The sequence below is a fragment of the Delphinus delphis genome, chromosome 20, assembly GCF_949987515.2.
Source record: "Delphinus delphis chromosome 20, mDelDel1.2, whole genome shotgun sequence".
NCBI classification, from domain to species: Eukaryota; Metazoa; Chordata; class Mammalia; order Artiodactyla; family Delphinidae; genus Delphinus; species Delphinus delphis.
Genome location: NC_082702.1, coordinates 31,762,724 through 31,777,997, shown reverse-complemented (window position 1 = coordinate 31,777,997; position 15,274 = coordinate 31,762,724). Strand labels below are relative to the sequence as shown.

The following is a 15,274-nucleotide window of genomic DNA, read 5'->3' as shown; positions in this document are numbered from 1 at the left end:
GGAGGAATCCTGCCCCCTCTCTGAGGCCATATTCTCCCAGATGGAGGGAGATGGATTCCTGAAGTGACTGCCCTGACTCAGCAGCCCCTGCAAGGGTTAGAGGAGAGGAGAGCATCAGGCAGATGGGACCCCGGCCCTGGCTGAGGGCTTCACAGTAGGGGACCTTGCCTGGCAACCTTGCTCCTGCGGGAATTCCTAGAGAATGCTCTTCTGTTTTCCATCACCCCTTAGAGCCCTGCAAGGTCAGCCCAAGGTGGGGGAAATGGGACCACCCCACTGGATCTACCATCCCCCATGGTGTTCTCTTCAGCCTAGTGGCACCTTCCTGTTCAGGACCCTGCCTGCCCCGGAACAGCCCAGAAGTCCAACATTTGGATTCTGAGGCTCCTCTCTCCAGGAAGGAAGTGGGAGAGAGAGAAGCGAGCTTGCCTGAGGAAATCCCAGAAGGAATCCTAAATCAGTGACCCACATCAGGCTTACTAATATTCTCATGAATAATGATAACGATGGTTAACATTAACTGAGCGCTTATCGGGCACCAGTCACAGCGCTGGTGCACAAGCCCTTTGTTGTCTAATTTAATCCTCACAACTACCTTTAAAGAACTACACAACTACCCTAAAAGATTATAAAGATGTACAGAGTATTGCTCTTACTACTTTACAGGTACAGAAACTGAGGCTCTAGCTCCGACCCTCTTCTTACGTCCCTGGATTTTTAATTCTTGTGGCCTCTGGGAGGGAGGTCCCATGACCACCAGTGCACCCAACTTTGCAGAACACCTGCCCCCTGGCCCAGGTTCCAGTCTCCCAGCAGTCCTGTAAACTGGATTGTGTCAAATTTTGCTTCATTTTACCAATGGAAACGCCCTTAAGCCCTAGGAGTGACAAGGCACCCAAACAGGACACGGCAGAGGGCCAGGAGAACTCAAGTGTCCACATTCTTAGCCCACAGCTCTTTCCATGGAGAAAACTGCCTGGGTGACCCCTCCCACTCCAGCCAGCTATGTCACATGCCTGGGACAGTCCCAGCGCTCACTGGGCTCCATACCAGAGGAACTGCAATAAAACCACTTTTTATGTTTGCACCCAGCCTCCATATGCACAGGCCCTGGACAATGAGCCCATTTTACAGATGAGGACCTGGGCTCGGAGGGGAGGAAGGTCTAGGCCAGGGGCCCACTGCTGGGTAGGCGTTCAGACCCAGGTCTCCCAAGCTCTCCATTAGGGCTGTGCAGCTGCCGAAGGTTACAGCTTGGCTCCTCTCCCCAATTACTGAAGCTGTGGGTGCTCCAAGAAACAGAAACAGCCCCCCATCCCTCAGTGACAGCCCACACCCCTAGGGGAGCAAACACTAAGGGCAGACAGACAAAGGGCCACTCAGCTAATTCTCCCAGATCCTTTGCCCTTGTCACTTCACCCAGTACATAACAGGGCTGGGGGAGTCCCAGACAGTAAGAAGAACTTGCACCTGGCTAACAGAGCCCTGGGTTCCAGTGCCACCTGTCACCTTGGGCAAACCACAGCCCCTTCCCCAAAGGGGCTTGTCCAACAAGGCTGGGGGATGACATGGGAAGAGGAAAATAAGAACCCTCTAATTTTCAGAGAAGCAGCTCTGCGGGGTAACGAGGAACGGGAAGGAAGAAAGGGCCTTGCTCTCTCTCTCGCCATGCTTCCCCCTCCCCGCCCCCACCCAAAACACACAGGTGCCAGATAGCGTTTGAGAAAAAACTAGTTTGCAAACACACTCCGACTTCTGGGAAGCTGCCCAGTTCCACTCCCTCTCTTTGCTCCCCCTTCGCCCGCAGGGAGCTGACTCTCTAGCAGTTCTCTGGGGCCGGGGACGGAGGGGGGTTGGGGGGCTGGGAGTAGGGCACGAGGGGCGAGGAGCGGGCCCCGCGCCTGCCCGGAGCCAGCCCGAACTCAGCACTTCCGTAGCTGCGATGGTGGCGGGGCTCCACCTTCCTGACGCCCCCAGGCGCCTCCGGGAAGGTAGGAGGGTCCCTAAACCGCTGGGCTCGGACCCCGGGCGGCGCCACCGTCCTCTCGGCACCCTGCCCTCTGTTCCCCCGCGGTCGGGGCGAAGACGGAGCGCCCCCGCGTGGCCGGGTCGGAATTCAGTCACCCAAACGCCGGGGTCCGGGTGAGCGCGGGTGGAGAGAGGGGGCTTGGGGTTCCGCAGTCCCCCGAAGCGGAACCCAGCTTCCTTACAAGCCGCCACTGGCACCAGAAGCCGAGCCCCAAGGCCGAACTTGAGCCCTCCCGCCAGGGCGCCCCGCCCGCCCCTTTGGGGCCCCACTCACCTCGGGTCCCGCTACCCTCACCGCGCGGCTGCCGCTCCCCGCACTCCGGGCCACCGGGGCATCCCCGGGAGCTCCCCTGCTCGGCTGGGCCCGCGGGCGCGGGACAGGCTCAGGGCGCTGCCCCCGCAGCCATGGCCAGCTCGCGTGCGCCCGCAGCTGCTCGAGGTCCAGTCCTCCTCCCCGGCCGGGCGGGTAGTGGCGGCGGCTGCTGCTCGGGCTCCTCCCTCGGCCGAGGGCGGGGGCGGGCGTGGGGCGGGAAGTGGGAGGCGAGGCGGGCGCTTCCTGGAGGGGCGAGCGCTCCCACGGGCGGAGCGGGGACGATATCCTGCCCGCCCGCCGCCCGCGGCTGGCGCGCCCAGGCACACCGGGTTGTCAGTGCCTCGGGGCCCCGAATGTTCGAGGCCGGGATCCGAGTGTCCGAACGTTCGAGGCCGGGATCCGAGGATCTGAACGTTCCAGGCTAGGATTCCGCGGATCGGAACGCAGCTGGTTCGCACTCGCCCCAGGCTGGCCTCGCCCGAGCCGCTGGCACCTCCGAGTTGCCCGCACTGTGCGCTCAGGGCTGCCGACGCGGGATCCGAGGGGTGGGGTCGGCCCGGACCTGCCAGGCCCTAGGGCGCCCTCTGCAGCCTCGACCCCAAGGGCTGTTCGGCTCAACGCTGCGCCCTCGGGGGATATACCACGGGGTTTGGTTCTGGGCTGTATCGGGCAGCACTAGGATCGCTGTGTTTTCTTTTTTTTTTTTTTTTTTCCGATAGTAAAAGAGCTCGGCGTTTTCTTGTTACCGCCAGGGACTGGGAAGATGACACAAGCGTTATTTCTCTGACAGAGACGATAAGATAAACATTTCGAACAGTGCCTGGGGCTAGTCAGCGGGAGGGCGTCTAGCGGGTCCTTGAGACCTTAGCGCACCGAGTCCGCCCTTCGGCGGTGGCCTTCTTTTCCCTAGAAGAGGCACCAATTCTTAAGAAATTCGTCTGTCGCTGGGCGCTCGTGCTGCAGGCCACTCGGCAGTATTTATGTGCTCGCTCCCCCCGCCCCTCTCCCCTATCCAGTGCCTCAGACAAAGGAGCCTCATTTAACCAGATTGTGGGGGACAGCTGGCTCGGGGATCTCAAGACCACGTCCACAGCCCTTGGCCCCGGGGCTCACAGACTGGGAATCTGGGAGTTAACGCAGAACACTTGGGTTGTGGGTTTTCCATTCTAGGCAGGTGAGGGTTAACTGGGAGACTCACGCTGCATCCTGCGAACCTCCCTCCACGTCTGAGTCACAGGCACTTTGCAGCCTTAGAGGGCGGCTGCTAAACAGCCCCAGGGCTCTGGGCTTTGTTCTCTGCCTGCCTCCCCCCCACCCCCACCCCGACCTCCATCCATCCTTCTTTTCTCCAAACTCTCATCTTGCTTCCAACCAAAGTCCTCAAAGCCCTCAGCCCAGCTGTGGGGCAAACCAATCTAGAGGTGTTCTTAGACGCAGCTGTAGCCCCTCTTCCTCCAGGAAGCCTTTTCTGATTGATCTGGCCCCCAGAATCCCTCTCCTCTCCTGGCTCCAGAGCAGGAGAGCCAGGCACTGGGATGGACAGTGGTGAACCCAAGCAGAGAGTGCCTCCCCTCACGCTGCTCACCTCTTGGGGGCAAGACCACGGCCCAGGCAATCATATTACTGTATGAAAAGTGCAAAGGTTTGAGGCAGGGTTGTTCAGAAGACCCAACTCAGCCAGAGGAGTCAGCGAGGCTTCCTCTCGGAGACCTGAAGGATGAGGTAGTTGGGCCTGCTGAGCGGGGTGGGGGGTGGGGGGGGAAGATACCTGATCCCTGGCCACGGGCGGGCGGAGTACAAAGGCCACAGGTCACAGCAATTCCACTCCTAGGAAAGGGAAATGAAAACATACATCCATACAAAAACTTGTACATGAATGTTCATTGCAACATGATTCAGAATAGCCAAAAGGTGGAAACAACCCAAAGGCCATCAACTGATGAAGGATAAACAAAATGTGGTCTCTCCGTACAACAGAATATTATTCAGCCGCAGAAAGGCATGATGTATATACAACATGGATGAACTTTGAGAACATTGCGTTAAGTGAAAGAAGCCAGTCACAAAAGACCACATCTTGCATGGTTCCATGCATATGACATGTCCAGACTAGACAGAGCCATAGAGAAAGAAAGCAATGATTTTAAATGTTTTAAAATTATAGTGATAGTTACACAACTGTAGATAAAACCATTGATTGTATACTTTAAAGAGGTGAAGCCTGTAGTATGTGAATTATATCTCAATGAAGCTTTTTAAAAAAATGTCAGGGCTCAGGAGAGCCCAGAGGTCAGTTGTTTAAGGCCAAGTGTCCATCATGGGTTGATTCTGCAGTCTGTCTTTAATCCACACACAATACAAGGCTGTTACTACAAAATGCTGAAGTCTTTCCTTGCCCTGATAGAGACTTCTCTGTGCACGATTGGGAGGCCTCAATTTCCCTAAATAGGCTGATAGTCGGGTATGTGCACACATGCGCATATGGCTTGTGAATTAGTGACTTGAAATAGCACCACCTGCGTAGCAGGCCCTGGCTGGACTCAGGTGTATGTGAGCTGGGAGAGGATGGAGGGTGTCCCAGTTATCTATGCTACATCTCAAATCACCCCAAGCATTATCATCTCTCATGGCTCTGGGGGGCCTCTGGGCTCAGCTAGGGCAGTTCTTGTTCAGGATTTCTCAAACAGTTGCAGTCAGACCATGACAGGGCCTGGAGTTACCTAGAAGGCTTTCACACACATTTGTCTGGAAATTGATGCTGGCTGTCAGCTGGGACCTCAGTTGGAACACCTACCCGTGACGTTCCATGTGGCCTGGGCTTCCTGGCAGCATGGTGGCTGGGTTCCAAGAATGAGTATCCCAAGGGAACCAGGTGGAAGCCTCATTATCTTTTACTGGACTTTGGAATTCATATAATGTCACCTCTGCCGTAGTCACTGGCTCTCTCCATAGACCCCGCCCCTAGGTGAGAGGAGTGTCATTGTCATTTGTAGGAAGAGCACGTGGGCAGGGAGAGGTTACAGTGGCCATCTTTGGAAAATACCATCTGCCCACAAAGGGGGTTGATGTGGAGACGCATCAGCGGTGGAGACATCCCCTCCGGGATCTCAGGGAGAGAGGTGGGTGTGGCTCACCGCACTCCTACATCTCAGGCCTAGAGTCATGGCCCCGGCTTTGAATCTCAGCCTGTCCAGTTACTGCCTGGGTGACATCACTCAATGCTCTGGGCTTCAGTTTCCTCCTGTGTAAAATGTAAGGATGGATTTAGTATCTGGTGTCTAGCCTGGTACCAGGCATGCCTAGACCCCAGGGCTAGCATGTTGTTATTGCTACTTTTAAGATCCAGGGTTGTGGTCACTCTAATGCAGGGATATCCCCTTCCAGGGTCAGGATGCCCATGCCTCCCTCCACCTCCCCAGGCCCTCCAGTCAGCCCCAGACACCTCCATCAGCCCCAGTCTTGCACTATACTATGCATGTGCGTGCAGGGGCGGGGCCTATGGGCACAGCCCAGGAGACTGATACTTCTGGCTTAAGACACTCAACCTGGGGACCCCAGTTGGCCTCTGTTCTCTTGAAAAAGTTCCTCTTCTGTCACCTCCTCCTCAGGGCAAAGGTTGATTTCTGGGCAGCCAGGGCAGGGCTGGGGCTTGTGTGGGATGAGCAATAAGGTGTGGATTCCAAGGGCTGAAGGGGAGGGAGGACTCCAGCTCTGGGGGGCTTCGAGACACACTGGGGTGGTGGGGTGCTGTACTGGCGTGGCTGGGGGTTGGGAGGAAGACCAGCTGTCCCTGGGCCCAATCCTGGGAGGATCTGTACCAAACCAGCCACTGCAAGGTCTTTTCTCGGAAGCTCCGGATATGTCCAGGGGGCATACAGAGCTCTGGCTGGGGCCACCGCCCTCAGGCCTGGCCTTGGCCAGGGAAGGGAGGGGCTGGGGGCCAGAGGCAAGGTCAGGAAGGTCATATGGCCCTCTCGCCTTCCTGGGGACCCTTCTCTTTGAACATACAGACCCACAGACCAGTTAAGTCCCCAGCCAGGATCACTCCAACGTCCTCCCTCCCTTAGTGTTCCAGAGTTGGAATCTGAGCTCCACTGAATACTTGCTGTGGAATCTGGGGCAAATCTTGTTTCTCTCTGGGCCTTATTTGTAAAATGGAGGACATTGTTATTGAGGTTGTGGCTATGTGTCTAGAGGAGGTCCCAGAGGGTGAAGCCCTAAAGAACTGTAACCAGGTGAGGCAGGAGACAGAGGATTCAGATCCCACCTGAGGGAGTGTAGAGATGAAGCATAAGGTCATCTTTGCAGCTGGAGAAAGTAGGTCCTTGTGCTCTGACTCATTTTGCTTGTGCCCTCACTATACAGATGAGGAAACTGGGGCAGCACCTGTGGGATTAAGAGTCACAAAATTTGAAAGTTGTTGAGAGAGTAGATCCTAAGAGTTCTCAAGAAAAAACTTTTTTTTCTTTTATTTGTATCTTATAGGACATGATGGATGTTAATAAACTTATCATAGTAATCATTTCACAATATATGTAAATCAAGTCATATCACACACCTTAAACCTATACAGTGCTGTATGCCAATTATATCTCAATAAAACTGGAAAGAAAAAAAGTTTTTAAAAAAAGGTTGTGAAGACCCAGGTTCAATTCCTGGTGCTACCTCTTACTAGTTTTCACTTACTATACTTACTAGCTTACCTTTGGGCAAGTTAGGAAAAATCTCTGGGTCTCGGTGTCCTCATCTGAGAAAGGAGGGTCACCAGGATCTACCAGGACAAAAAATAAGGTAGGTGCAAAGGGTTACCTCGCCTCTCTGAGGGGCAGCATACTCCAGACTAGTGGGTCTCCAATGCTGGCTGCACGTCAGAACCACCTGCAGAGCTTTCTAAATACCACTCTAGTCTTAGAAAGGCAGCTTTAAAAGCTCCCCAGGTGATTCTAATGTGCAGTCAGGATTGAGATCTACTCACCGGTCTGCACTTTCACTAAGTGTGGGCCAGCAGCATTACTTGGGGGCTTCTTAGAAATGCAGAATCCCAGGCTCTGTCCCAGACCCGCTGAATCAGAATTTGCAAATTAACGAGATCCACAGATGATTCAATGCACGTTGCAGTGTCTGTAACTATGATTTTTCAGTTCGAGAGGTACTGGCCTGGACAGTGGATTTCAGACACGTGTATGTTTAGGGGAAGGACACAGGGGGCAATTTGGGAGGATTTGAGACCGGAGCGGGTGGGAAGGAAGATTCTGTGACTCCCATCAGAAAGGTGGATATTCAATCTGTAAAACCATAGGTTGGAGGCCAAGTGACAAAGCAGCAAAATGAGCTGATCCCAGCCTGGCAGTTAGACATGGGAACTTACCAGCCCGATTACCTTCTTAGCGGGAAGACTCACGTGTAGAAACAGGGAGCGCCATTTTGATTACACTGCTTACTGGCCCAGAGCCTTACTTTTCTTCGAATTTTATCTGTTTTCATAGATCTGTTTAAACTGAGCTTACTCTGGGGAGGAAAGGGGCAGGGAGACCTCATCAGCATGGGGTAGAAAAATAGTCCAGGCCTCCAAACAAGTAGGTGGCAGGAGAGGAAGTTTCTTAATGAAATGAGCATGGTGACCGCACCTGACTTGGACCCAGGCGGCTCTGCGGTGCTGACAGTACTGTGGTGTATTTCAGGACAGCTGCTGCAAGTTTCTTGGAGTTTAGAACTTGGGCAGAGCTAAAGGGGAAAGAAGAAGGGAAAAGGAAAACAAATAAGCAGCAAATGAAGTGTCTCTGAGCTCCGGGCTCTGCGTGGCGTGCGGTTCACCTGGGCTGGAGCTTCTGGTCGGTGCTCTGTTCCTTCCTCATCTGTGACCTTCCCGGTCAAAGGCTCCTCAGGCTTTGTGGAATTCATACTCCAGTCTTAGGCAAGGGGAGGAAGCAGTACAACCCTCCTTGGCGTGAAGGTGCACCCTGATGGCCTTGGCATCCTTTCCCAGACGGGAAAGACTGAATTGGGACTCAAGGTTTCCAGGTAAACTTCTTGGATCCTTTACCTGCCCATCCCCTCCCCCAGGACCAGGCTGATGGCCCCACTTGATGCCAGGTGTGCCCTGATCCTGGCCCGATAAAGAGTGTCCCTGTGTGGGGTGTGGGTATTTGGCACTTGGCTGGAGGACTTTCTCCTCATGCTTGGTGCGGGATCGAGGACAAAATGGAGGGTGGCAAAGGTCAAGGCCAAGCCATCCAGGTGAGCCACAAGCCGGCTGGGACATCCCAGGTTCCCAAGCCAGGTGGGAACAGCCTCTAGCATCACTTCCTAACTTCATTCTGGGTACAGTGGTGAAGTTATCTCAGGACTCGCCAGTGGGCCAGCCTGCCCTCCAGTGGTGCTCAGTAGTAACTGCACCCTCCCTGCTCCACTTTTTACAGTGGAGTGCAGCTCTGGAGGAAGGCTCCCCAGATATGGACTTGCTGAACCCACAGGTAGGTGATGGAGAGGCAGTGCTGTTCTCCTGCCATTTCAAACACCTCTTCACTTCATACGACATTCAGCCCTAAAAGGGAAGAGAACGAGCATGTAACCAGTACCTACTTCTTCATACTAGGGACTTTGTACACTTTGCTTCCCTGACCCCTCTGAAAGTCCTGGGGGCCAGGGGTGTTACTAACATGTACAGAAACAGTTCCTGGCCTTGAGGACAGGCAGCAAGGGGCCAAGTCACATTCCATTCTGTGCCCGTCTGACTTGCAAAGCCATGTTCTTGATGTACCACCTGCCTGTGGAAATCCTTTAGCCAGGAGTTCCCAGGCTCTCACAAGGACCAGGCAAGCAGCAATAGTGAGAGGGGATACACTGGGGAGTGGTGGGGACTGCGGCAAACTGACGGATGTGCGCCACATCTAAAGGACACAGTCATACGTCCCCAGCAGATTACTCTTGAGTGGGAATGCTGGACCAGCACCTACGAGAAGCTGAAAATCTGAATTTTGGGTCAAAGTTCCCAATTTAAAATACTGACAGTTAAATCAGAAAAGAGTGTAAATATAATGCAAGCCAAACAAAGACTGTTTCTAACACCATGAGTTTCTACAATACCCTCATGGTGCAGGTGAGCTCTGGAGAGAGGTCGTCACTTGCCTACGATCACATGACCACATATAGAGACAGAGTCTGGACTCGACCCCATGCCTCCTGACTCCCAGGCCAGTGTTCCTCTCAGCATTTCTCTCTGTAGTCTGCCCTGCTCTCCAGTCCCCAGGGCAGGGGGTGAACCACTTCTGACTTTGGTGAGGTGGTGGGACACATCAGACTCAGGCTAGAGGCTGGAAGATCACCCACATTTATTGGCCAAACCTGGCTTACAGTGTAGCAGGGCCACCCTTTGGCCCTCTTGGAAGTAATGAGAACACTGTGTAACACATGCAGCCCCTGGGAGCTCACTCAGATTCTGCTGAGGTAGTGGCTTGATCCAGTGGCCTTACCTGAATATTTTGGCAGTCCCCACCCCTTGCACCCTTAGGGCATAGCTTCGTCCCTTACACAGCACGGACTGGGCCTGTCCAAGGTCAGGCTGGCTCTACCTGGACCTGGGCCTAAAGTCCCTGGAAACTAAGGGAGAGTGGGTGATCCAATTCACAGATGGGAAAACTGAGGCTTGAGGCAGGAGGATACTCATCTGGAAGCCTCATGGCTAAATCCCTGGCTTGGCCCACGGCCTTGGCCCTCGGGCCACTGGGCCGGTCAGTGATTGGATGCTCTCCCCATCCCATTCTGGGCGGAAGACATTTTCTGGCTTAGCTGCTCTGGAAATGCAATTTATAAATACACACTTGGTTTAAAAAAGTAATAAATTAGATCTTGGCCCTGCCTGAGGGCATCTGGCCAGCCACATGGCGTGGACATTTGTCATGTCTTATATATTACATGTAGTGCTAAGACCCATGACATTAACCCACAGGCCACACTGCAGGTTTCATGCAATGTCACATGGAATGCTGTCACGTGTGACCTTCTGTGTCACGCATCACACCATGACATGCTCATTGTGTTACATGTTTCTGGCTGGTCATGCATGTCCCTTGGGATGTAGGGTAGGCTATTGGCTATACTAGGTCCTTTGTTGCCAAAAAAGTCCTCCCCGAAGACTGTTGCAGGAAAAACCTGTCTCCCCCTCGTGGGGCAGGGTACAGGGACGGCCAACTGAGGCTCTTTTCCTGAGTCCTCTATCCCGGTGGGTGGAAGTTGGCATCACTCGGCTGCATTTGAAAAGTCTCAAGGGGCCATCAAGTGCCGTGAGGGACCTGTGGCTGGTTGTCGAAGAAAGCGAAGTCCAGCCTGGGCTCCTGGCTCTGCAGACGCTGGGCCATGTCCGGGGGGATGGGGTTATTCCAGAGGCTGTGGGGCACAGAGACAGACTCTTCTCAGCACTGGGAGCTGCTCACTTATTGTCTTGTCTCTGCCCTCTGCCCGACCTACAGATGGGGAAACCAAGGCCCCAAAGGCTAAGAGCTGTTTCCAGAGTTACCTGGTAGGCAGCAGCAGGTATTAGGCCAACATGGCTACCTTAGGGAGATGGTATCCCCCATGCCCACCCGGACTTCTTCCACTCAATCTTTTTTTTTTTTTTTTGGCTACAACGCACGGCATACGGGATCTTAGTTCCCTGATTGGGGATTGAACCCATGCCCCCTGCAGAGGAAGCGTGGAGTCTTAACCACTGGATCGCCAGGGAAGTCCCCTCCACTCAATCTTCTTCCCCGGGAGCTAGCTTCTTCCCCAGGCCATGCTCATATGACACATTGGACAAATAAGGAAAAAGCTCCCCTTCTTTAGGACACTTTACTTCCATCGTCTGAAATTGTCATAATATATTGTTTTATAGAGCGAGGCGCTTCACTACTACTAGAAACCTAACACGTCTACTATGTGAGTGGTGTCCCTTAGATGCAATACCCTGATGTTCAGTGCACCACCTATACAACTGGATGTGGTGGTCCTGATGACAGCTACCATTTTAAGTGCTTACTATGTGCCCGGCATTGCGCTCAGTGCTTTATATAATCATTTACTCTGCAGAGCACCTCTCTGAGGTAGATACTATCACTACCTCCATTTTACAAAGGAGGAAACTGAGGTTCAGAGAGCTTGAGTTACTGATGCAAAGTCACGCAATCGGCAACTGGCAGCGCTGGGATTTGATCCAGGCCGGCTTGCTGCCAAATCCCTGAGGGTGCGGTCCAAGTCTCTTTGGATAATTCCCGACCCAGGTCCTGCCTTCTCCTATAGGAGGTGCCTTTACATTGTAGAGGTTGGTGTGCTCACCCCAGCCCCAACCATCCCTGCCCCTGCAAGTCCTGTTACCGAATGACTTGGATGCCAGACCCCTGCGCCAGCCCTTCAGCCAGAAGCCAGGCTCCATAAGCTGTGATCCGATTCTTCTCCAGGCTTCCCGACGGATGGCGGAGGAAGGGGAAAGAGACTGACGTGAGATGGTGAGATGGGGAGGAGGCGGCCGGAGGGGTGATTCCCTGTGTCCCTTCCCTGTGCCAAGTTGGGCGGGGGGAACAGAGGCTCCCCACACATGTGCTTAGAGAACTCAACATTCAGCAGTGCAGCGGGAAGGCGGAAGGCTGGGACCCAGGGAGAGCTAAGCTTGACAGGGGCTTGGAGTGCACCGGAGTGAGCAAATCCAGGAGGGCTTCCTGGGAGTTAGGGGCCTGACCCAGTGGACTCTTGGCTTTCCCCAGGACACGGGTCCCCCTCTGGTCCTCCCCACCCCCTTCTGGCTTCCCCGGATGTGCCCCTCATACTCCATTCTCTTCAGCCGGCCCATCTGCGGCAGGACCCGGGCCAGTTCAGCAGCTGCCTCATCCCCGAGCAGATTCCAGGACAGCCTGCAGGGTAGGGGTGCCAATGTCAGTGGCAGGAGAGCAGTGAGGGTAGAGACAGGGGGCAGGTGGGGAGGGCTGGGGGCCACGGGGATGGGGGAGCGCCACGGGGTCCTGCGGGCCCTCCCTGAAGGCTTTACAAGGCACGGGAGGCTCCTTCCTACCTCCCCACCCCATTCCCGAGCCGGTCATCCCTCAGAACCCAGACAGCTTAGGAGCTGGCTGTCCTGAGAGTTCAGAACACGAGGTCTGTGGAAACATCATGATCCAAACTTCCACCGTGCGTACGCCTCCATCCTGACTTTGCTACATCCATGTACCGCCTGTATTATTTGTTTCATATTTTTCTTTAAATCAGTCCTCTGTCCCCTCTTTTTTTTTCACTTTAAGAAACTGACCTTAGGAAACATTTATCACTGCTATCAATGAAAGACTTGTGTTAAGGACCCTAAGTAGAAGGTAGTTACAAGGATAAATACAGTGCAAACAACGGTATTAACTTCTGGCTGGAACCTGCGTCCTTCCTAAGGCGCTAACCCTGTGGTCTGCCCCCTGCTGGCTAAAAAGGGATAATCACCAGTGTTTGGTGAGTTAGCCCTGATCTGAGACTTTCTCTTTGGTGTAAAGTAATGAGAAGAATTAAAATCTTCAGGATGCAAACCTAAAATCTTGTAATCCCTTGTGTCCTGGACTTAAGGAAATCCCATTTTCTTCCATCATGCTCAGGGTCCCAGGCTAGTCCTGGCAATCTAGTTTATCCCTGAGGCAGTACTGCCAGGCCCCAAGGTCTGAGCACCTCTGATGGCCAAGAGGGAGGTGGGCCTGGCCAGTGGGCAGGTCGGGGGGCCTGCTGCTTTCAGCCACTCCTCACTACCAACAGCTGGTTCGTAAATCAAGGCTCCATAAACCCAGTGAGGTAGTCTATCCAGACGCTTCCCAAAGGGACAATCGGGAAATGGTCCTAACCATCTCCATCTGGTCCACTGCCCCTCTCACCCTCCACAGATGGGGAAATGGGCAGGAAAGGGTGAATGGCTTAGACAAACAACACTCGCAGCTCAAGTGTTAAAACTTCCTCGAGAGGAGCTTTGAGAAAGAATGACCTTCCCTGTACAAGATGGGAAGACCTCCAGGGAGGAAGGAACCAGGCCCCCAGGTGCCCACTTTGCCCAGCTCAGGGCTCTCCCAGGCACTCACATGATTTCTTCCAGGGCCGGGCAGAGGACGAAGCTGGCAGTGAGGGGCTTGGCAGTCTGGTTGTCAATCTCACACGACACCAGGCTGGAGATGGAGACGGAGAAGGGGATGGGAGGGAGGTATCTGAGTCAGGGGCACCCTCAGCCTAGTGGCCGTCTCCACACCCGGCAATCACAGCAGGAGGAAGCGGAGTGGCCAGCATCTGGGGCAGGCTGGGAGTCTTAGGAAAGTGCCCCCTCTTTTTTTAGTTCCAGGCTCCCCCCATACCTGAGGCCTCTGTCACTTCAAAAGCCTTCCCAGGTATCAGGCTCAGCCAGGGAAGGACTGCCCCCTACAGCACCCCAGCTCCCCGGGTAGTCAGAGGAGGCTACTTACTCGATCTGCCGGAGCAGTGGGAGCCCCAGACGGAAATGTGGGACCCCTCCGGCCAGGTTGTTCTCTGCCAAGCTGCAGGGCAGGGGAGACACCTGTGAGAGGAAGCCCCAGACCACCCCCCGGGCCTGGCCCCCTGCCCAGGCTCCGCGGCCTCTACTCACCTGATCTCTTCCATGTGTGGGCATCCATCCAGGGCCTGGCCCAGGCTCAGTGCTCCCTCTGGGCCAAGATGGCTGGATGTCAGGCTGAGGAAAGGGAAGGGGTGAGGGGAGCCTGGGGGACCAGGTATGGGAACTGGGGGGGCTAGATCCCCCCACCCTGAGCCTTGTCTCAGGCTGCACTGCCAGACCTTTGACAGTCTCTGGGTAACTGCCACCCTAACCCCTCTCCCCCCCAACATAGGACCTGGGTGGGTATCAAGGGCCCTGGCTTTGGGGTCTGAGATCCCAAGTTCGAGGCCTGGCTCCTTGATGTATTCATAGGGTAAGCTTTCCACACCTCTCCGGGCTTTAGTTCCCTTGCCTGGAAAATGGAGCAAGTAGAAATCCCGGCCTCACAGGGCTCAGATGAGACCATGGACATAAACTGTAAAGTGGCAGGTCGCTTTTCTCCTGCATAGCCCTTTGCTGACACTTCCTCACTCCCCCTCGGAGACTGGCTCACAGGGTACGCTGAGCTATGAGGAAACTGAGACTCAGAAGGGGCAGGGGCTTGGCCAAGGGCCCACAGGGGGCTGGTGGCAGAGCCAGGACGAGGCTGGGTCTCCTGATCTCCGTGCCCCAGGCTCCAGAGGCAGGGGAGAAGCTGGTGGGGGAGGGGCAGCCAGCCCCAGCACACGCCACGGTTTCCCCTAAGGCAGGGCAGCTCAGCCGATGGGAGCCTCGGTCCCCTAGTGCTCCTTGGGGAACCCCTCCCGCTAACCCTGCACACACCGCGGGCAGGGGGCCACTCACTGCAGGACCCTCAGGTGCCGGGGCAGCCTCCTGGCCAGCCCCAGGGCTGTGGGGTCTCCCAGGGCGTTGTAGCCGAGCCTGGAAGAGGAGAGGGGATGAAATTGAGCACCAGGTTGGCCTGCTCCATACCCCTGCCCTGTGCCCACTGGGGGACCCAAGGGCCAGGTGGCCTGCGGGGACACAGAGGGCAGCCCACCCGGGCAGACACTCACATCAGCTCCTCTAGGTGCCTGCAAAGCGGGAGACACTCCGCCAACCGTGCTCCCCCTGCCGGGCCGATGCCATTTGCTGAGAGGCTGAGGAGGGGCAGACGTCAGACCCTTGACTCCCCCGTCCCCCACCAACGCCACCACATCTGCTAGGGCCCTAAGAGACAGCACTCTCGCCACACGCTGTCCCAGCCTGATGGGACGGAGAGGCCCAGGGAAGAGCAGGGGCTGGGCTGGCTCAAGGTCCCCAGATCAACAGTTCCAGGAGGTAACCAGCCCCAGGGCCTGGACACTGAGGTTGCGGGCGGGGGGAGCTAGAGT

At 55.2% G+C, this 15,274-nt stretch overlaps 2 protein-coding genes and 1 long non-coding RNA gene across 6 annotated transcripts in view; all 3 read right to left on the bottom strand.

Annotated features, from left to right (window-relative positions):
* CPNE2 (copine 2) overlaps positions 1 to 2,428 on the bottom strand; it is a 52,287-nt gene extending 49,859 nt beyond the window's left edge. Inside the window, exon 1 of the mRNA XM_060000244.1 lies at positions 2,303 to 2,428. The gene's annotated coding sequence lies outside the window, so the exon portion shown is untranslated. The remainder of the gene's footprint in view (positions 1 to 2,302) is intronic.
* Positions 2,429 to 4,070: 1,642 nt separating this feature from the next.
* On the bottom strand, positions 4,071 to 6,688 carry LOC132416647 (uncharacterized). The gene is made up of 4 exons (XR_009517676.1): positions 6,609 to 6,688; positions 5,385 to 5,582; positions 5,136 to 5,302; positions 4,071 to 4,168 (listed from the first exon to the last, which is right to left on the bottom strand). It is a non-coding gene; the product is annotated as an uncharacterized lncRNA (long non-coding RNA).
* Positions 6,689 to 9,548: 2,860 nt separating this feature from the next.
* NLRC5 (NLR family CARD domain containing 5) overlaps positions 9,549 to 15,274 on the bottom strand; it is a 105,445-nt gene continuing 99,719 nt past the window's right edge. For all 4 annotated transcript variants that reach the window (XM_060000217.1, XM_060000218.1, XM_060000216.1 and 1 more), the window contains 8 exons: positions 14,957 to 15,040; positions 14,745 to 14,822; positions 13,953 to 14,036; positions 13,792 to 13,863; positions 13,417 to 13,500; positions 12,142 to 12,225; positions 11,693 to 11,776; positions 9,549 to 10,726 (listed from right to left, as the gene is read on the bottom strand). In XM_060000217.1, coding sequence (XP_059856200.1) covers positions 10,615 to 10,726; positions 11,693 to 11,776; positions 12,142 to 12,225; positions 13,417 to 13,500; positions 13,792 to 13,863; positions 13,953 to 14,036; positions 14,745 to 14,822; positions 14,957 to 15,040 — 682 coding nt within the window. In that variant the 3' untranslated portion in view covers positions 9,549 to 10,614. The remainder of the gene's footprint in view (positions 10,727 to 11,692; positions 11,777 to 12,141; positions 12,226 to 13,416; positions 13,501 to 13,791; positions 13,864 to 13,952; positions 14,037 to 14,744; positions 14,823 to 14,956; positions 15,041 to 15,274) is intronic.